The 23,342-nt window shown below is 27.2% G+C and overlaps 2 protein-coding genes across 2 annotated transcripts in view; one reads left to right on the top strand and one right to left on the bottom strand.

Annotated features, from left to right (window-relative positions):
- Positions 1-9,754: 9,754 nt before the first annotated feature.
- LOC136084082 (uncharacterized) lies at positions 9,755-20,758 on the bottom strand. The gene is made up of 5 exons (XM_065804221.1): positions 20,705-20,758; positions 19,471-19,536; positions 10,643-10,713; positions 10,395-10,510; positions 9,755-10,283 (listed from the first exon to the last, which is right to left on the bottom strand). Exons 3-5 carry the CDS (start codon positions 10,692-10,694, stop codon positions 9,954-9,956), a joined length of 498 nt encoding a protein of 165 aa, XP_065660293.1. The 5' UTR covers positions 10,695-10,713; positions 19,471-19,536; positions 20,705-20,758; the 3' UTR covers positions 9,755-9,953.
- Positions 20,759-22,830: 2,072 nt separating this feature from the next.
- Positions 22,831-23,342, top strand: part of LOC100199454 (protein kinase C beta type-like) — a gene marked incomplete at its 5' end in the record, with an annotated part of 33,932 nt that continues 33,420 nt past the window's right edge. The window contains 1 exon segment of the mRNA NM_001309681.1: positions 22,831-23,111. Within this exon segment, the coding sequence (NP_001296610.1) occupies positions 22,957-23,111 (155 nt within the window).

The following is a 23,342-nucleotide window of genomic DNA, read 5'->3' as shown; positions in this document are numbered from 1 at the left end:
CCCCACTTTCAACCGTAACAGGTATAGTAAATAATATTCGCAATGCTATCCATTTGGATATAGTTACTGTAAGTTGCGATCTTTAATAAAATTTAAAACAAAAACAAGAGTAACCGCATTCTATTCAAACAAAAAAGCTTTCAGACTTAAGAGTTCATCGCACAATATACTACCGTCAATATCTGACTTAGAGTCCTCAGTTAATTTCAATTGGAGATTACTACAAAGTTTGACAAAGTCAGGTTTTTCCGGAATCTGTTTTGTATTGTACAAAAAAAGACCATGATTCTGAATACTTACTTAACTGATCAAATCTTTCATTGAATGAAGTTAATGTTGAGTCCAAAAGACAGGTAAAAAATTCAACTTCAAATTTTTTTTCTGGGGAAGTTATAGTTTCTCCAGCTTGACGCTTAACACTTCGAACTCTTGATGTGACTTTAAACACAGGCTCAATTTCTAGTTCTCCTGCCAATTCCTTTGCCGTTAAAATGGTGGATTTGAATCATGTATTTCTATATTCCTCCAAAAAAGTGCAGCATTTTTTCAACATTTTTTAACATTTACCAAAATCCATGTCTGATGATTTACTAACTACATTAACTTGAAAAATTTAATTTAGTCAAATAAATAGACTGATTTTACAGAAGACTTAGCGGCATCACATAGTACGATATTGTCGCTATGACAGGCACACGGTACAGAAACACCTAAGGGATTTATTTTCAAAATTCTCATTTAAACCCCAATATTTTTTCCTTCCATGTTCGCTTTGTTGTCATAACCCTGACCCCTACAATTGTTCAATTCCAGTCCGTATTTATTTAAAACACCTATAATAACTATAGTGAGTCTTTCACCAGTCGACTCATCGACAGACAAAAATTCTATGAAATATTCTTTCACTGATATTTTATCGTCATTTGATGATAAATCAACAAACCGTATTGTCAGTGAAAGTTGTTCTAAATGAGTAATGTCCTGAGTTCAGTCAGTTATAATGAAATAATATTTCAATTTCTTTGCGCGCGATATAATTTCTGTCTTCACATTTGTACCTATCAGCTCTATTAATTCATTTTGCATATTTTTTCCGCAGTAGTGGTCTGAAACATCACCCTTCGTAGCTAACCGCAAGTGCTCCTGCATAACTGGATCAAATTTGACTAAAAGTTGTCCTAAGCCCAAGAACTTCTATTATTAGGCGTATATAGTTTGTCGGAGGTACCTCTGAACGCCATATTGTTTTCAGCTAAATAAAGTGTAATATGCATCAATCTAGACAAAATATTATTCCATCTTGTTGTTTCTTTTCTAATCAAATGTTGCTCTTGGCAGTCTATTGTTTTCCCTGTTTTTAATCGTAGTTCAGTGTCGATCCATGAAAAGTAAAACTTCTTATGAGAAGTGCTATTCTCATGAATTTTTAACATTTCTGACAAGTGTTTCCAGTTGTTATATCCTTCAGATACTAAACTCGACGTTGATTTACTATCAAATAGCCGGCAACAAAAACAATAAACTCGATCCTTAGAAACGGAATATATTAACCAACGACGCTGAATTGTTTCGTTGCTTGCAAGTTTTTTTGTGAAATGGCAATTAGAGAAATGCCGGCCTGTATCATTCTTTGGAAAATTATCAATGTGAGTTTGTACTTGGAAGTTAGATATTATATTATCAATAACTTTGCTATTTCGAATGAAAAGCCATATGGCTGGATCCGATATATTCATGAAAACAGCGCTTAAGTCATCTGGAATTTGTATGCACATCGCCAACGGAATTTGTTGCACATCGCCATCGCAAGTAGATATTTCTCCTTATTCATAAACTTTTTTGTTTTTTGAAATTCTTTTTCTTTTTCTGCCTTCGATTTTCTATATTCTGACCCAGATGGTTTTCTTTTTGCAATAAATTAAGTAAATATCTGTAAATCCAAATATATTTAAACATAAATTACCACAATAAATTTTTTAATAGCATAATTGCGTAATTCCAGCTCAACACTTATTGGTTTATAACCCCTATTTGTGTTAAAAACTCAACACCGATTGGTTAATTACTAATTTAATGTTTTTTAGTTTGACTCGTAAAATTTATTTACGTCTTTGTAAAGTTTTCCAGACGTTTTTTTAAATATGGTTTATTTTTAGCATGTATAAATAAGTACTTACAACTATGTAACTTTTCTTTTTTTTCGTAGACAATAATAAAAGACAATAATAAGTTTTTAAGTAAAATAATAGTACTTTTAAATAATTAAAATGAGATCCAATCTGGACCAATATAATGGTTTTTTCCTTTTATATTCGGCGCCCTGGGCCATCGCCCAACCAGGCTCCACCCTAACGCCGCCACTGTAAATATATATATATATATATATAAATATATATATATATATATAAATATATATATATATATATATATAAATATATATATATATATATAAATATATATATATATATATAAATATATATATATATATATATATAAATATATATATATATATATAAATATATATATATATATAAATATATATATATATATATATAAATATATATATATATATAAATATACATATATATATAAATATATATATATATATAAATATATATATATATATATAAATATATATATATATATATAAATATATATATATATATATAAATATATATATATATAAATATATATATATATATATAAATATATATATATATATATATATATAAATATATATATATATATAAATATATATATATATATAAATATATATATATATAAATATATATATATATATATATATATATAAAATATATATATATAAATATATATATATATATATAAATATATATATATATATATTTATATATATATATATATATATATATTTATATATATATATATATATTTATATTTATATATATATATATATTTATATATATATATTTATATTTATATATATATATATATATTTATATTTATATATATATATATATATATATATATATATATATACAGTATTGGCAATTAATATCAATCCATCATGTTATTTTAGTATGAGTATAAGTTTGAAATTAGATATTTTATAAACTAAAAGTGATTATTTCCTTTTTTTTTTTTTTATTGAAATACATTTAATAGTCACAATATAAATTTGTTTTAAAGAAATAAAAATTAAAAAAATTGAAAACTGAAATAATGAAATTAAAGTAAGTGTTTATTTGAGTAAAAAAAAAATGTTGCTTAATTAAACTAACCATAAAAACAAAATTAGCAAACCTTAAAAAAATACTTACAAAACATAAAAATAAAGAATTAAATTTTGTTGACAATCCGTTTGCTTTTAAGCATTCATTGGTATGATTCGGCATGAAGTTTACTAAATTTTCGGTAATCACTTTTGGATCACTATTCAGTAAATTTGTTACTAATTCTTTCAGCTGCTCCAGATCGTTTATTTCAATTCGACCAAGATTGTGGTTTAACCCAGACCACAAGTTCTCTATGTAATTGAGATCTAAACTATTGGCAGGCCAAGACATGGTTTTAATGTTGTTTTCCTCAAATAATTGCTTACAAATCTTAGCAGCATGTATCATTATCTTGTAGGAAGAATACCATGTCTTTTGGGAAAATGTCAATAGAAGGCATCAAATAATTATTCAATATGACTAAATATCTTATAGAATCAAGCTATCAAATATTCTGAAACGACCAACACCTTCATAGTGCATACAGGCTCAGATGTCTATACTACCACTACCATGTTTTGTTCTATTCGTAGAACAATTTAAGTCCATTTTGTAATGTGACTTTCTTCTCAGCATTACTTGGTTTTTTCTTTAATCAACTTCAACGTTTATTTTATCTCTGAAAAGATTGTTGTGCCACATGCTCATAGACCAAAATTTATGAGCTAAACACCAGGTTTTTCTTGTTTCTGATTTTTTATCAATAGACGTAGTTTTTTGGACACAGCTTACCACTTGTAGTTGTGTTTTTGTAGGACTCTTCTAATTGTTTGAGCACTAGCGACATCGCTAGAAGCTTTTTGTCCTTTTCGACTGAGATCAGTAGATGATAAACTTGTATTTTTTTCACTATGTGAACAAGTGAACGTTCATATCTTTTATTTGAAATGCTGAGTCTTTTAGTACCTAGAAGATTTTGAAGTTATTGCATCTTACGGCTAAGTATTCTGCTAAAAGTGGCATGTGTTGTGTCAAAATGTTTTGCAGTTTCTCTCATTAAGATGTTTTGTTCATTCATTACTATGATTTTATATTTTGTTATATTATCAATAACTTTTCCAGTCAATTTGATTGTTTTATTGCTGAAATACTGTAGTTTATTAGATACTGATTATTCTATTTCATTTTACGCAAATTTTTCAAATATTTATAGCAATTTAAATAAAAATATTTATAACAATTTAAATAAAAATTTAAATAAAAATTCTCAAATAATTATGAACAGCTTGCATGCAAGTTTTAATTAAAAACAAAATTTTGAAGTTCCAAATAAAATAAAATTCCAGTGGATAATTTTGGCCTTCATAACTATTTTAGATTATAATATATATGTCAAAATAAAGCAATATAATTAGCACATCAAATAATATTTTTTATGAATATCTATATTTATTTGAAAGAAAATAGAATGCTCATCAATATACATTTTTTATATTTGTAAAGAGTCAAACAACCATTGATTTAATATCAATCAAAGCCCAATGATATCAAAAAAACATGCTTGATTGTTGTTAATGGCCAATACTGTATTTCATTTTATGTGCTTATTAGATATTTTATTTTTTAAATTTTTTAATGTGTTCATTAATTACAGTGATTCAAAATATAAACATGAGTTCAAAATCTAAAAAAAAAAGTACCAAAAAAGAAGGAGGAGATGGAGGAGGGTTCCACCGTAGAGGAGCAGTTAGAGAAAAGCACGTCTTTAAAGTAATGGAACATGAATTTATTCCGAAGTTTTTTCGCGAACCAACGTACTGTGCCCATTGCACCAGTTTTATTTGGTAAGTTGATTACACATTATTTTAAATTATTTTTATCAACAATAATATAGGTTGTTTTAAAAAATGTGAAGCCCTCCCTTTCCTATAAAAAGCGTTGCACCCTGGCATTTTCGATCTCTTACTTACACATACACACTAAGACATATACACACATACACATTTTTTGCTTTACTTTTTTATTTTATGGAAAGTTATGATATATTATTTTTATATATTTAGCATATCAAATGCATCCGGTATTGCCGTGTTTTATAAATAGTATATAGATTAAAGAAATTGTAATATATTATTCTATTAACAAAATTATCCGTGGAATGAAATCAGTATTTAAAAAATGCATAACAATTATGTTTTTAAATATTATTTTATAATGTTTTCAATTTTTAAATTGATTATTTATGATTATAATTTTGGAACATTAAAAACATTTTCTGAAAGTCTTCAAATCTTTGAAGACAAAATGATTTAAGCGATGAGTGTTAGACTTCAATGATTTCAATAATGAGTGTTAAAACATTCTAAAAATTTTGATTTGGTATTATAAAATGGTTTTAATATTGGTTTAATAAATATTAATAAAATATTAATTTAACAAAATGGTTTTAATATTGGTTATAATAAAATTTTGAACTTATTTTTTTTATTTGGTTGAAAAACTGGAAAAATGTATGCTTTTAACAAAAAGCATTTTTAGGGATGCACTCAAAGTTAGATTGGATGCGATAAAAGACTTTGTCCTTTGCACTTTAAAATCCTTAATTTTGCATTCTATTGAATAAAATGTCTAATTAAATTAACATTGTAAAGGTTCAATTGGTTATTAAAAAATTAAAAATAAATTAGAAAAAATTAAACCATATGTAATTTTTTTTTAAGATCATTAATGTGCTGCAAGCAAATATATATAACTTTTTATTTATTTATTATTTTTGATCAGGCTTTATAATCAAAACATTAGTTTAAAAATTAATACTACAAAACGTTCATATCCTCCCCAACCCTGACATTAATCCTAACCCTAACCCTGACATAATATATAACCTAATTCCTACAATCAGCTAAAAATTACTTCGATCTCTTTAAAACATGATTGAATATAATTAGAAACAATGATCATAATTGTTATTTTATAACAGATTTAAAAGATTATATTCCAATATGTAAAAACATTAGCTCTGAATAATTATTTTATGCTTTTAATTGATAGAAACATATTTCTGTAAAAACTTTAGAATTTTTTGAGGTGTTTGAGAAAAAAATAGTTAAAACTTGCCAAAATCTCATTCCGGTTTTTAAGTCTGGTGACGCATCTAAGGTTTCAAATTACAATATTACCTATTTTTGTCTTACCTAGTTATTCAAAGCTTCTAAAGCGTATTATATACAACATACATTATATTTATTGCTAAACAATATGTTGCGCAATTAAAAAATTGGTTTGGAAAAAAATAAATTAGCTTTTAATGCATTAATTAAACTGATTAATGGTTGATCAATATATTGATCCATAGATGTTGATTTCTTTTTCCTGCCATTTTCATTGAATTTGAACAATACTGTATAAAAGTTTATATCAGATAATATATCATTTTTATACATAAAAATTATTTTTTTTTGTATATGTGATATGTATTTATTGACGTTTTATACAAAAAAAAAATTACATTCTATGATAAATTATGTGTCAATATAACTTTAGGAGATTCTATTAAATAATAAATAGTTCTTTATAATAAACTTTTTTAAAAACACACACGCACTTGTTAACTTTTTTTTATAGTCGTAATTTATCCATAAATGCTTCTCAGTTTTTTATATAAAAAGTAAACAGTACAAACAAAATTAAAAATTGAAACAGCTTGCACCGGTGCAACAGCAAGAAAAAAAATGCTTTAATAGGACAGAATTTATCAAAGAAATGTAGGAAAATGTTTCAGTGGCAATTTATTTTTTAAATTTATTTTTTGGAAATATATAATTTTACCATATAGTTAACCATTTTATGATTTGGGAGAATTTTTTGTAGCATTTCTCGACCAGAATTTTTTTGTTGATGACTATTGATCCGATTAATAGATTTTGCCGATTCTATATGAATTAAATAATCTTTCTGGAACACGATTAAGCTGATGTTAAAGCTTCTAAAACGAGAGCAATGTTTAGTTCTTGTTTTTAAAATTCTTTCAATTTTTTATGAAAAAATGTTTGGCGATGAGTTGGATTTTTATTCTAGCTGCAAAACTGAAAACTTTGTTATCCGGTTTTAAAAATAAACACGGCGAAAATTTTTCAGAAGGTTGTTAAGAAAATAACACAGCTAAGACAGCAACATATATATACATACCCAGCAAACCTTGTTTTAGTTGATTTGCAGCGGATCTATATAGGAATTTTTCAGCGGTTTATTGGAGTCTTGCTCATCAATTACTTAGTGGAACATTAGTGGCTGCCGCTGTAAATGGAAAGCCGATTTTCTAATATGTTAATAGTGACTAATCATCGGCTAACTACTTTTTGCGGCTACCCCTAATGGTCCACTAAGAAACCGATGAGCAAAACTAGAAGCGGTCCGCTCAAAGTGTCTATATAGGCCCATTGAAATTCCGCTATAGAATGTTTGCTGGGATATTTTTTATATCAAATATTTTTATTTGATATTCTGCATTCCGTGACTTTTTCATCGTTTGTTAAAAAGAGGAAGATTAGTGAAAAAATAAAAGAATTGTTTTATTTGTAATCTTAAAAACTTAAAAAATTTTTTATCAAGATTTTTTTATCTTTATGCTGAGTCCGTCATTAGAATTTTAAATTTACTTTTTTCAAACTTTAGTTAAATCTTTCAAAAATTGCAATACTTGAATTTTAAGATCACGAAATCCTAAGATCATGGTATTTTTATGATCTCTAAATCCCGGGATTGTACAATATCTAATCCAGGGGTTAATTAAGACTTTCGTTTTAAGCGATGATGAGTAAAATTCTGCGAATTTTGCAACATGTTTATATTCCGACCCAGCAAACATGACAACGTTGAATCAACGTTGAAAACCGGTCGCAAAAGATGTTGCGGAAACGTTGACAAAGTAATCGATTTTGCAAAGATATGTAACGTTGTTAAACAGACGTTGATTAAACGTTATTGCGTAACGTTGAAAAAACGTTACTAAATGAAGTTACAAAAGCGTCGCAACTAAACGTTGAAAAAGCGTTACATAAAAAGCGTTGAATAAACGTCGCAACTTAGCGTTGAAAAAACGTTACCTAAAAAGCGTTGCATAAACGCTGTTAAAGCAGTCTATTTTGCAAGGATTTGTAACGTTGTTAGTAAAACGTCGATTTAACGTGACTCAAAGACGTCGAGTAAAGGTTGAAATATAACGTTGAATCAACGCTTAAATGCGCTGTATAAAATATCGCAAAATATTATTAAACGTAATTAAACGTGGCTATAATATATATTAACTTGGCAAATAAAACTAAATTGTAAGTTGAACTCTGCCCTCGCAATATTTCCAAAATCAATTTTTAATACAAACAGTAATATACAATGATAAATATAAAAAAGCTTAACATATACAATTTATAGATATATATATAAAAATATAAATATTTTCTTTAAAATTTATGTGTGTGAGTGTTTGCATATATATTTATGCAATATATAAAAATACAATTAACAGGATATCGTATCGATAGGCCAGGATATCATTGAGATACAGAATCTAAATCAAAAAACAAAACTTGTACCATTAGTAGTCTGAAAGCAAATGTAAAAAAAAAATGTTATTAAATAAGTATAATTATTATTAAATTTAAAAAGTAAATATATATATATATATATATATATATATATATATATATATAGATATATATATATATATATATATATACATATATACACTCTTAAAAAAGTTCCGGTAAATTATACGAACTTTCAGGCGTTTCGCCTGAACTAGTTTGCTTCAAAAAGTGCCAGACGAATATTCAGGCAAATCACCTGAACCTGAACTGTTCATTAAAAAAAACCTGAACAACTACGATAGGTAACCTGAACTGTAGTTCAGGAAAAAGTTCCGGTAAATTATACGAACTTCAGGCGTTTTACCTGAACTAGTTTTCTTCAAAAAGTGCCAGACGAACATTCCGGCAATTCACCTGAACCTGAACGGAAACCTGAACAACCGCGATAGGTAACCTGAAATAGTTCTTTACAAAAACCTGAACTGGCGCAATAGCAAATATGAATCCGAACAAGTATTTAAAAAAAATTAAATTTGTAAGAAAGTTGCTTATAATGAGAAAATTTTCGGAGATTTAATATTTATATTGACTTCTTTGTTTCAAAAAAAATATTTCTAATATATGATCTAAAACTAGAAGAATATTCAAATAAATTTTGAGAAATAAGTTTTTTTTCCCAAGTTCTTCGCAGTAACGAAAATATCTTTTTTTTAAATGCTCAAGTATATTCAAATAAACATTTTTATAATAATTTCAATAGAATTAAAAATATCATTACAATTAGAATTAACATGTCAGATACATTTATGGATAACAAACGAAAAGTTACGCTATTAAAACTTTTATAAAAACTCCATTTTTTTAAGCTAAGTTTTGATTTTTTAAACATAATGATTTTTAAACATAGACTTAAAAAATAAGCTGTAACATAAGATTTTGTTTATATAAAAATGCTTTCAGTCTACAAGTAAATATTTTGAGTAAGATAAAATATTTCCAAACAATTACTACATAACTGTTATACAAGGAAACTTTTATTATATTGTGTATACCAATATGACTAAACTAGCCATATTGGTACACTTAGCCACATATATGTACACATCACAAACTCAATATAAATTACAAAATAAAAAATTTATTGGTATCCATTAAAATAAAAACATTTAAAAGTTTATCCACTTCTTAATTTTTCATTAACAAACAATGAAAGATCACTGCCACCTCTTGACAACGGCAAATCGTCATTAATACCCATAACTACACGTTGTAAAAAATGTAAAACATGTCTGCACTCTGGCGCATATTCAATATCGATAACGAAGTATAGTTTCAGTAAACGGTCTACTGCACTCAACATGCCATTTCTAATAGGAATAACATTTTCTTCTATAAAAATAAAGGACTGAATCAAGTTGCCTCGAGCCCCTAGTGTAATAACAAATGGATGCATGAAAGAGGTATGTTTATTTGCATCAATTATAGTCTCCATAGCTGTAGTGTCCTTTGTAAAAACAAAAATAATTAAGATACAATATAGCGAAATTATTATTGATCTAGTTTATAGCACATACCATTTAGCTAGAAATATTAAACTTAAAAACAAAAAACTTACAGGAAAGATTTGAATAAAGTGAGCTGCAACTTCAGCTGTAGACGGTCGATCCTTATTTCTAGGAGGCACTTGAAGAATGTACGGAAGCAAGTGAAATGCAAATTCCATATTTCGATCTTTGATTTTTAAAAAAATTTAAAAATTCAAACAGTACATATTTCAGAAATAAAATAAAGAAAATAGTTTTAAATAGTTAGTGAAAGTTATAAAATATAAAAACAGTAATTAAAGAAGACGATGTGACATACCACTTGAAGATATTAGTTGGCTGTCAAGCTCTAAAAGTAGTTGCTTAGCCATTGGATTCGCCTTTCATCTTCTAAAAAAAATAAAGAAACCACATGGCATAGCATTTGATAAAAACTAGTTTCAAAAAAATAATAGTGCTTTTTTTCCAAAGTGATGGCCACGACAGAAATTTTTAAAACTTTCAAATTTCTTTTTAACCATATACTGTATATGATTGTATTCTGACCAGCATTAGTTATATAATACAACTAATGCTGGTCAACTACCAGAAAATTTAATTTCATCATTAGGGTACATGTTCTGAATTTTCATTTCTCTAATTTTTCCTCTAAATGTTGTTGACTAATGTTGTTTTCATCACTTGCAGATATATTGTTACTATTTGTATTGGTTTTAGAAACATTATTTTCTCCAATAAATTTTTTTTTTTTTTGAAGTACTAGTTGAATCATTATCTAAATTATTTTTATGAATAGCATAAATTTTTCATTCCATTACAAAATTAAAATTATACTTTATTGTGGTTTACATTTTAAGATCAGTAGAAACAAGGTCAGCATTGTAAGTTTGGTTTTCTTTGACATACTCATGATCTACCAAGCAACAAGCAGCTATTTTTGTAAAGCGATGGCTGAGGTGATCAAATAATGATGAAGATTTTATACTTGACTTATAAAACTTTGTAACTTTTATTTTAGTTACAAAGTTTTATAAGTCTTATAAAGTTTTGTAACTTATGGAACTTTTGTATCTTTTATTTTAGACTTTAAGTTGCTCTTTATTTTTAGAATTTCTCTTGAGTATTGAATTTTCTGGGTCTTTTACAACAATTGTTTCCTTGTGCAAACTTTAATCCAGGGATGCGGAGTCCCAAAAGGACTCCGGCTTTATATCTCTACTTTTTCCAAGTCTGTAGTGTCCTGAAGCTCTAAACATGTTTGTTGACTTATTATCTGCTATAATAAAAAAATTCATGTGATTTAAGGACTTGAAACTTATTGTCCGCAGTCCTGGAGTCCCGGAGTCCTTGCCGCCATTATACCTAAGGACTCTGGGCTCAAAAAACGATTGTTCCTCTAACCTAAAAGTCTTAACTTTTTTTCTATTAGTAGTCCATAAACTTAATATATTTTTAGAGCTCCTGGATTACTTTAAAGATTACTTTATCCTAGTTTTTGGTATCCTAGATACCAAAAACTAGGATAAAGTAATGTTTTTGTGAATTTCAAATCCGGAGTCCTTTTTGGGACTCCCCATCCCTGCTTTCATATTTCTTTACAAGCAATACCTGCAGAATTTTGCATTTAATTTGGTGAAGCAGAATCATAAAAATTAAACCTTAACAATGCCATTTTTGAAGTTGTTCACTACATGAAAGCGATAATATTTTTTCCTTAATTTTTAGAAAGTATTTCAGAAATAACAGTAAGGCAACATAGCTCACTCACACCAACGGAACATTCACATTAGGAATTCTGTGGAACGTTATATAGCATTTAAATAGCATTACAGCAGGATGAATTTGTTCTCGTTAATATTTATTTTTTATAAGTCCTCTTACAAACAACGTATTAGTTGAACTAAAATCCGTTAAAGCAATTTTTCTGCTCGTCATAATAGATAAAGTGACCATACGTACGCGTTTGGCGCGTACAGTAAGCGTTTGACGATAGTTTTGCGCGTTTTGGGTTTGTACGCGTTTGTGTACGCGTTTATATATTAAAAAAAGCAAATAAAATTTTTTCAAAAAATATTATTTGAAAGACTTTTAATAAATGAATTTTCTAAAATATAGTTAAAAAATAAAATGAATAAAATTCCAATAAACTTAACTATAAAACACGAAACTAAATAAAATAAGTTCCCGTAAACATTAAAAAAAAAAACTTTTAAAATTCTCATAAGAAAAGAAAATAATTACTTCGAATGATTTTTCAACTACGACAAAGAAATGCGTTTGTTTGAAGCAAATTTTGTTTGCCTTGTAATGTCTTTTTTCCCTAATTATTGTAAATAACGCTTTGCGATTTATTTTAATAAGAAGTTCATTAAAAAAAGTGTTCATAAAAATAAGTGTTCATAAAAATAAGTGTTCATAAAAAAAAGTGTTCATAAAAATAAGTGTTCATAAAAAAAAGTGTTCATAAAAAAAAGTGTTCATAAAAATAAGTGTTCATAAAAATAAGTGTTAATAAAAAAGTAATTTAAGGTCTTTATAACTATTTATACATCAAATTCAAAAAACTGAATAGTAAGAAGAGAAGGTTAAACACATTTAATGATAATTTAAAGAAAAAATTTCCTTTTTTAACGCAGATCAAAGATGAGCTCCTGGAATGTACTATTTGTCAAAGTCTATTTGACATTAGTAGTCGTGGGTGGTCTGCAATTGAAGATCATTGCAAATCTATCAAACACAAAATGGCATTGGATGCTTCTATATTGTCAAAAAAAATAACAAAGTTGATAAACAGTCAGAGCTTTGGTCAAAATGAAATAATATTACCATTCAAGAAGGAACAATTGCATTTTACACAATCAAACACAACCGCAGCTTTAGAAGTTGTACATCAGAGCTAATTAAGAAATTTAATAATCCAAGATTTGCGTGTGTGCGTACAAAAGTGAAGCAATAATTGTTAACCTGTTCCAGAAATATTGTGAAACTAACTCAGAAAATGCTTTATTAAAAGCATCATGTGTCAATTCTTTCTGATGCATCAAACCACAAGGACGTTAAAATTTATCCAATTTTGGCTTATTATTTTGATGTTAAAGAGGGAGTGCAAATTCAGCTGATTAACATGGATTGTGTAAATGGAGAAACATCAGATATTTAATCAGAAGTTATCTTTAAATGCATTAGAGCTAACAATATTTCTTCAAAAGTTTTGGCTATTTCTGCAGATAACACCGATACCAATTTCGGAGGTTTAAAACGAAACGGTAATAACAATATTCACAAAAAGTTAATCATTAAGATAAACCGTGAAATCATTGGTACCGGTTGCAATGCTCATGTTTTATCAAACGCAATAAATACTGCATCTGGTTGTTTATCTATTAATGTGGAAATAATTATTCCTCAAATTTGTTTATTTTTTTACCGTTTTACTGTTCGAGTTTCTAGTTTAGAAAATTTCTGCGATGAGGCCGGTGTGGGATACCAAAAGTTGCAAGTATTCTCAAAAGTTCGGTTGGCCTTACTTCCAGTAAGGCCAACCAACGAACTATCGAAAGAGTGGCCTTACTTCGAAAGCTATCGAAAGAGTGGCCTTACTTCGAAAGCTATCGAAAGAGTGGCCTTACTTCGAAAGCTATCGAAAGAGTTCTTAAGTTATATCAGCTACTAAGATCATACTTTTTAAGCTTAGAAAATTGTCAGAAACTTTTATTTGACTTTTTCAATAACGAAATGGGTGAAACAGTATTGTTTTTTGCTCACAGTCGAGCCAATGTTTTTTATAACACGGTAAAAAAAAATTGAGAAAGATAATATTTCTGCTGCTGAAGCTGCCGTAGTATTAATGGATTCGAAAGATCAGATAAAATCTAGAAAAGAAGAAAAATTTCTTTCATCTTTCATGGTAAGACAGCATTTGCGAGTTACTGAAGAAAGAAGTCATCATTTGAAAAACCAATTTCTGAAAGAAGTAGACGTTTTTAACAGTGTCTGTCTAGAGTATATAGATGAGTGGACGCATCACTTTAATCAGGTTGAAGTTTTTAAATGGTTTTTACTTAACTGTAAAGTCGAATGGAAATTATTGAAAATATAACTTTTTTTTAAAAAATCAGTAGAAATCACATTCGATGAACATGAATTGTTCGACGAAATTCGGAGAACTAATTTATATTGCACAAAGGAAAAGTTTTCTTCTTGCAACTCACAGTCTGTTGAATGTGACAAGCGATGGGTTGAAATTTTTTCTCATTTTGAAAATAATCACGTTACTAATAACAATTTGTTAAAATTGGTGGAAGCCGCTTTTGTTTGCCAGATACAAACGCTTCCGTAGAGCGATTATTTTTGATTGCAATGATATTTGGACGGAAGGGAAATCCCAACTTACAATGAAAACTTTGACAGCTATTTTGTTTGTTAAATTTAATTTAAGAAAATATAACTGCTCAGAATTTGCAGAAAAAATTGAAAAAGATGACATGTTGCCGAAAACAATTCATTCTTATGAAAAATATTTGTGATTTAAAAATTCAAATATTGTTTAATATTTTTTCCATAATTTAGTTTATTCACATGCTATTTTAAAATGAATAAACGAGTATTTAGTAAAACTCATTTAAGCCAAGCTCGTAGGCAGGGCGGGAGCGAAGAAGGGGCTCGTGCTCCCCTGCGCTTTGTCCTGTTTGGCCACTAAAAAATTAAAATTAAACAAATATTTTATTTTATTTTTGGCGCCTCTTGAAAAAGTGCTCCCCCTTTAAAGAAATGGTATTTAAATCAGGCTACAAGCCTGATTTAAATACCATTTGTGTTTATACATACCAAATTTATTTCTTTGGACGCGTCTGGACGCGTTTCTTTGGGTCAGCTATAGTTTGGCATCATTGGAGCTAAGTTTATAATTTCACTAAACATTTAATTTCTATTGATGTCACTCTTGCCATCAGCTGTCAAAACAAAATGCAGATTTTTCTTAGATTTTATCTGTTTCCCATTTCCTTTTTTTTTTTCTTAGTGTTATAGAGGAGTTTAAGCTGTAATTTTCCATGTGTTCAAATCTTTCTGACAAAGAATTAATTCTAATGTTTAAAGTTACAAAAAAAGAAATTTAATTTGAAAGACTTCTTTGCGGGCTTTACAGGTTCATCTTAACTTTCATTGGAAAATTGTCTTTTGATTTTTTTTGACCTGCATCAGAAAATTTTGGATCAATGCCCAGTTTTTTGGCAAGTTCCACAGCATCTGTAATAACACTATACTGCCCATTTTCCAACCTCAGGTTCTCCAAAAAAGTCTTGACACTTTGAATTAATTTATAAGTGCTCTGCAGATTAACAGTTTTTATCTGAAGTGCTTTGCTTACTAAATTAAATTTGAACGAGACATAATATTAAATGACCAAACAGCAGAGGAATTTAAGATTTGTAATTTTTTTTTGACAATTTCAATAGCGGCACATCTTCCAAAACCATCAATCTTAGAATCTAACGTGGATTCATAGACAACTTCATAAACATCACCAATGTGGTATCGCAAAGGTGCAAAGGCGCCTATCCTGTTCATTTAACGGGTTTTACTTTATTCAAATTGTTTACAATGTTTGTCAATAATACTACATCTATGGGTTGATCCACGCAAAAAATTGCAAACCTCCTGAATATTACTGAAAGAGGTAACAGCTACAATGCCGGAAAGTGCTCCATCCTTGACAAAAAGGTTTAGTGAATGGCTTTCACAAGAAACAAAAAAGTTGCTCGTTGGTTAAAATTAAGGATTCTTTTTAGTTCGTCTACATACTTTCCCTTCATGTTTGATCCATTATAATAATCTTGACCTAGGATATTCCTTTTTTTGAAAGCTCGTCTAACAAGCAAGCTGTTAACCTTTGTCCAGATGTGTCTAAGACCTGAACAAATCCGATAATTATTTTTTCATTGAAGGGCTGAGCCCTGAGAATATAAGGTTTCTATCCATAGGGCTGAGCCATTAGGATATAAACTTTGGTGCCTCTAATATGTAAACAACTCATTACATGTAAACATTATGGGCGCCAAAAAATATATTTAAGTTTGTTTTTTGTAAAACAAAATTATGATTTAAAAAAAATAATAATAATAAAAACTTTGGCTACGCCAACGTGGCGCCCTAGCCATGCCGGCGCCCTATACGACCGCATAATTTGCATAGCCTTTGCGCCAGCCCTGTGTATGTTCAAACCTATGTAAAATGAGAATGCTTTTCAAAAAATCGCGGTAATTGGAGTCTGGAAACTACACTATTCCAAAACTTTTGCTGCATTTACCCCAAACGGTAAGAGGACTATAAGTTAATGAAACATTTCTTTTGAACATATTTTTTTAAATTTAAATCAATCGACAGGTTTTAAATCGGATAAAAAAATAATTATCTGGCCATAATTCTCAGACTAAAAAGTTATCAAGTGAAATTAAACGTAAAATTAACTTGTCGATGAATTTAAGTGTTTTATGAGAGCAAAATTAAATTTTTATTATCACATTTGAGGTAAGTTGGACGAAGATTTTTGACAGTTTTATTCTCTCGCTATTTTTTGGCATTTTTTTGCATAACTTTTCACATAAATAAGCATGTTTAACTTTGGAGTTTGCACAATGCCTGAAAGTCTAAAGCAAGATATTTTTAGATTCTCTTCTGGTTAACTAGATCAAATTCATTTTTTGATTTTAAAAAAGAGGTCCCTCCCTTAAAAGCCTTAAATTTCATGGATAATCTCAATAAATAGCTTTTTTGCCATTTCAATTACATTTCTGAGGAAAAGTTCGTTTTTTTCAAAATTTACTCTGTTTAAAAATGGCTGTTGTTTATAATTTAAAAAGCGCTAATTCATTTCTAATGTCCACAAAACCAAAAAGTTTTGAAGCTGAGTACAATTTCTTCCGCTAGATATAACAGTACAGTAATTCGAAACCATTTTGCCGGTAAAACTTTGGAAAATCAAAAGTTGGTTGATAAAACTTTCGAAAAAGCTAGTGCATTGTTACAATACCGTAAAAATGTGCCGTAGTCTATCAAACAACAATACCAAAAACTATTGTATTCTCTTGTCTTTGCATTTTTTTTTCTCATCAGTATTTTTTTGATTCAGTAGTCTAATACCTAAATGCTTCAGGAAATGACTAACATATTTTAACATTTCTGATTTTATTTGAAATGCTTTATATTGACTATTGGTAAGAATATTATTAAATAATGATTATTTCTGAGGTAATCTCCCAAATAAACTATATGAGTTATTTTTTTTTTTTTAAAGAATAAATAAAGAACTTTACAAGATCTGCGTTTGCGATTTCGTCTAATTATAAAAAAAGGTATAATAAACTAGCTGGAGGGAAAACAAAGCAAAATTATGTCATTTTTTTTACCGAACTTTTTAGTAACATAATTTTCAATGAAAAATTGCGTAGTTATTCATATTTTAAAGTTATCCAACCACATTCAACCTTTAAAAAACTATTCAATGATATTGTTTCAAAAATAAAAAAAAATAATCAAAGCATTGAAAACAAAAATAAAATAATAAAAATATTTAGAAAATTATACTAAAATAAAATATTAAAAACATTTAAAACAATATTTACTATGAGAATATTTAGAGTTAGTACGCGAAATGAATATTATTAAAAACCATACCTTAACCCTGACCCTGACCAATAAAGTTATTTTATTGTGACTATGCTCTGTAATGACCCTAAAGTTTAGTGTCATGGTTAGGGTACGGTTTTTAATAATACTCGTTTCGCGTACTCGTTTTTTACAAACTAACAAAAATACTACAAAACAAAATAAAATCCTGGAGAAGTTTAATATGTTTTTTTTTTTTTAAACATCTTCGCATCCAACAAGGCTGCAAGCAACCACTAATTAAAGTTGGAAGTTACTGGAAGAGAAAAGATGAAGATTGTAGAGCAAGATAACGATTGACGGACGACTTAAAGGATTGCAAATTATATGAATCAGGAGAGCAAAATGAAGGAAGCGAATTCCAAAGAGCTGATGTTAGAGGAAAAAACGAGTAAAACGAGAATTAATTTTAGTAGATGGCACAAGAGATGCTAGCTCTTTAGAGCAGTGCCCACTATAGTATTTGTAGAAATGAGAAAGAGAAGCAACATTACGACGATGTGATAATGGTTGGAGGTTGGCTGCAAGAGCAGGTCCAACTATGTTTACAATGCGTTTTTGCACCTTGTCTAAAAGAGAAAGGGCATCATTAGAAGATCCGCCCCAGATATGGCAACAGTATTCCATACAAGGCCAGATTTGAGATTTATAGAGATAGAGAATAGAATCCGGAGTAAGAAAGTGTCGAGCTCGATAAAGAGATTCAACCTTAGCAGATGCTAATTTGGCAACTGATTTGATTTATGGTTTTCAAGAAAAATTGGAAGTAAGAGTTAATCCTAGAAGATGAAGAGTAGATGACTCATCGAGTACATCACCGTTCATAAATATAGGAAGATCTAAATTATTGCGATAACGATTGGCTAAAAAAAATTGAGTTTTATCTGTATTGAAGTTCACCAGCCACTGTGAGCCCCATGCTGTAGCAGAAGTGAAATCCTTTTCAAGCTCAAATGTTCGATTCAAGCTCAAAAGCAGAAGTGAGATCCTTTTCAAGCTCAAATTTCTTGCCGAAAAATTATTTTTTAAGAACGTAACAAACCTATAGCTAAACAAAGAAGCAAAGGTTAAGGTTTAAACAGATAGTAGAGATGGTCTAAAACGTTAATATTACTAAATATTAAACTGCTTTAACATTTAATATTTTAACCTGGTTTAATCGAATATGTTTAACCTACTATCAAATATATAAAAAAACGATCACTTTACCTAGATCATTACTTTATCTGGATAGTTCGAACAGTTGCTAAATATTTATTTAGTAGCTTTTAAAAAATCAATTCATTTAGAGCTTTTAAAGCTACAAATTTCATTTCAAAATTTTCTTTTTTCACAACAAAACACTATTTTGATTTCCCGCTGGAATAGTTATACTACAAAGACTGTAACACGATTTAAAACCAATTTCGTTTTTGTTCTCCCCTAGCTAATCTATCACATCTCTATGGATTATAATATGAAATTTAAGAAGCAAATGCTTACTATGCAGCATAACTTGAATAATTCTACTTCAGTAAAGTCTTCTTCGCTTTTTACATTTGACAGGCTCTAGTAAAAGACAGGCTCTAATAAAAACTTTATATATATATATATATATATATATATATATATATATATATATATATATATATATATATATATATATATATATATATATATATATATATATCGTCAGCTCGGAATACAAGTGTCGTATCGAAAATTTATTAAAACTATTTATCAATATGAAATTATCTAATTTATCTAAATTTAAAGATATGTAAATACAAAAAATTATTTTTGTATAACATTACAATATCACGTTATACAAAAATAATTTTTTTCATTAACATAATGTTAAATTTTCATAAATTAGATCATTACAATTTTATAAATAATTTTATTAAATTATCAATACGACACTTGTATTCCGAGCTGACGATATATATATATATATATATATATATATATATATATATATATATATATATATATATATATATATATATATATATATATGTATATACACGATTAATCCATACATTTAGCCTGCTGTCGCATAGTATATATATAGTGTGTGCGTGTGTGTGTGTTTGTAATAATAGTTTTCACATTACAATATTATTTTGCGAATGTGGCAACAATGGTGCTGTATTCGTGAAATAAGCAATCCTTTGCCAAACTCAATAATTCGGTAAGTTTGCGAATTCAGCGTAACATATTCACTCTGAATAGTGTTGACTTAGTCAAATGCGCAAAAGCTCATAAATGCTATGTTAATTTACGAGAAGCTCGCCAAAGTTTGGAGTCTCTTACCATTTTAGCAATTGTAAAAGCGCACCAGTAGTGTAGTGGTAGAGCGCTCGATTCATAACCATACAGTCCCGAGTTTGACCCACGAACTCGGGATTTCTCGTTTATAAAATGAGAAGTCACGTCTCTGATAATCCCACACTCATCTTGTTTCTCGACGCAGCGATCTTGTTCATCAAAGTTCGTGTTTATCGAGTTATCGAGTTGAGAAAAGGTTTTTAACACAATAATAATAATAATAAAAAAGCTTTCTCATCTGTAGTTGCCACCTCGGCCTTGAGAGATTAATGTTAAAAAAGAACAACAGCAAAGCAACAACAACAACAACAGCAACTACAAAAATTACTGCTCATAGCATCAACGACTCTTTAAAATAAAAAATCAACTTTCTTTAAAATAAAAAAAAATTGTAATAATGTTTTACCATGTCCAATCTTTCTTCTTGTTTTCTTTTTGTTTTTTATTTTATGGAGTACTTTATAAGTTTTTTTATGTGTTTAATTATTATTTACTTTTATATTAATTAAACATTTTATAAATAAAACTTAAATCATAACAATGTTAGTTTTGTTAAACAAATAATAATAATAATAATAATAAATAATAAATATTGGTTTTTCTATAAATGCATGCAGATATAAATAGTAATGGATTTTTTACAAATTTTTAATCAAAAAAATGAACGAATACTACGATTTTTCAAAGAAGAAAAAAAAGAAAACAAGGAAAATAAATATTTTTCAAGATAAAGTATTAATTGATTTCAAATGTTCATAAAATTATAAAGTTTGTAAGGGTTATTTAAAAAATTCATTTGAGAGAAATATCGTCGTTTAATATTGTAGATATCAATGCGCACGTTTTAAGGCAAAAATTATTTCAGCCACGCGCACCATTGGAATCGTTTGAAAGAAAGATATAGTTATCATATAGCATTGTTATCTTTTTAGCAAAATTAATTTGATGATTTAAAAAAACACATCTGGTTTTTTTTTTTTTTCTTAATTTTATTTTTAGTCTTTTTTTACAAAACGTTTTGAATTTGTTTAGTTCAATCTATTGGCAATGTCAGTAGGTGGTTAAAAAATAAAACTTTAATTGAAAAAAAAAAAATTGTCATAGAGACAGCATAAGATCGGCAATAACGTTAAATTACTTTCAAAATGTTTAACAATAAAATAAAACTTCGCCTACAATCTCATTTACAAATACACGCAAAATAAATAGCAATACAAAAAAAATATTAATCTCGTACAATTGCTTTCTTACTTTTGTTTTTCTCTATTGTTTTTACAAATTGTACTTAAAAATAATAATAGTATTACAAAAATGTAAAAAAGCGCTGCTAATACTAATCCATTTTTAAATAAATGTACTTTTGACTTGTATTTGCCTGACTTTAGAATTTCTCTAACTGTTTGTACTCACTGTTTCTTTCCTATTTTTCAAATTTTACATTATAAACTTTATCTTTGTTTTCTGACAATTACTCTCGGTTAATGATTACTGTTTATGAAACTCAATTTGTAGTTGAACCGATTTTGATATGTGGTCCTAGTAAAGACAATAAACTAGAGAGTAATAAACCTTAACACTATATTATTTTAAAATCTTCAACGAAACACTTTTCATATTCATATTTGAAATATAAGTTGTGAAAATGTTTGTACATAATATAAATAAATAGGTTGTTTTTTTTATATTTATATAAGATATAACCCTATTTATATAACCTTACCTATTTATTACTATATAACCCTACTTATATATAATTATTACTATATAACCCTACTTATATATATTATATATATATATATATATATATATATATATATATATATATATATATATATATATATATATATATATATATATATATACATATTATATATTTATTTTATATATTTATATTATATATATATATTATATATATATATATATATATATATATATATTTATATATATATATATATATAATATATATATGCTTTTTACTAATTAATTTATTGCTCTGTTCTTTAAGAACATTGAGCACTCTATTTGTAAAATACGCTAACATAATTTACATATAATATATTATATATATATATATATATATATAAATTTATAAACAAAGAAAATACAATTATAATTTACACATACATATACACACAGACACACTCACAGATATCTACATACATATATATAAATATATATACATATATATATATATATATATATATATATATATATATATATATATATATATATATATATATATATATATATATATATATACCCTGTTTATTTTATGCAAATAAAATAAACAGGGTATCTTAAGGGTATCCGAGTCTTCCTATATTTGTCTTTCTATACTATATTAAATTACGGTAAATTATATGGTTGCAAATGTTTATCGTTTGAAAAATACGCACTTTTTCTGAACCGTTGAGTTTTGTACTCACACGTTGGGTGTGAAAATTGTATATGGAGTCTGGTTTATAACAAGATATAACCGTTTATTTATTGATATTAGGCTCAATTATCTAAGTACACCAACTTTGTGTTAAAGAAACGAAAAACAATTTTATACAAGCGTTGTAAGTTTTATAAAAGTGTAAAAATTTGTGGCATCGCTTATGATAACGCTTTAATGCATTTTAGTACATAAAGAAAAGTTGTTCATTAGATAAAAAAATGACTTCTGTTAAAATTGATGAAGAAACTATGAAAGGCTTCAACAGACGTGGAGCGATTAGAGAAAAGAATGTTTTTGAAGTAAAAAATCATAAGTTTGTGCCCAAGTTTTTCACATCTCCTACTTTTTGCGCACACTGCAAAGACTTCATTTGGTAATTAAAAATTTATAGTAGCTATATATATATATATATATATATATATATATATATATATATATATATATATATATATATATATATATATATATATATATATATATATATATATATATATATATATAATATATATATATATATATATATATATATATATATATATATATAATATATATATATATATATATATATATATATATATATATATATATATATATATATATATAT

Source organism: Hydra vulgaris, chromosome 08, assembly GCF_038396675.1.
Source record: "Hydra vulgaris chromosome 08, alternate assembly HydraT2T_AEP".
Taxonomy (NCBI): domain Eukaryota; kingdom Metazoa; phylum Cnidaria; class Hydrozoa; order Anthoathecata; family Hydridae; genus Hydra; species Hydra vulgaris.
This window is presented reverse-complemented; position numbering and strand designations above follow the sequence as displayed.

Excerpts from the sequence above, each read along its gene's own strand:
- LOC136084082 (XM_065804221.1), bottom strand. The coding sequence starts at position 10,694 with ATGGCTAAGCAACTACTTTTAGAGCTTGACAGCCAACTAATATCTTCA. Across the intron at positions 10,511-10,642 it reads CCAACTAATATCTTCAAGTG|ATCGAAATATGGAATTTGCA; the intron begins GTATGTCACATC and ends TAAAAATCAAAG. Across the intron at positions 10,284-10,394 it reads ACTTTATTCAAATCTTTCCT|GACACTACAGCTATGGAGAC; the intron begins GTAAGTTTTTTG and ends GTTTTTACAAAG.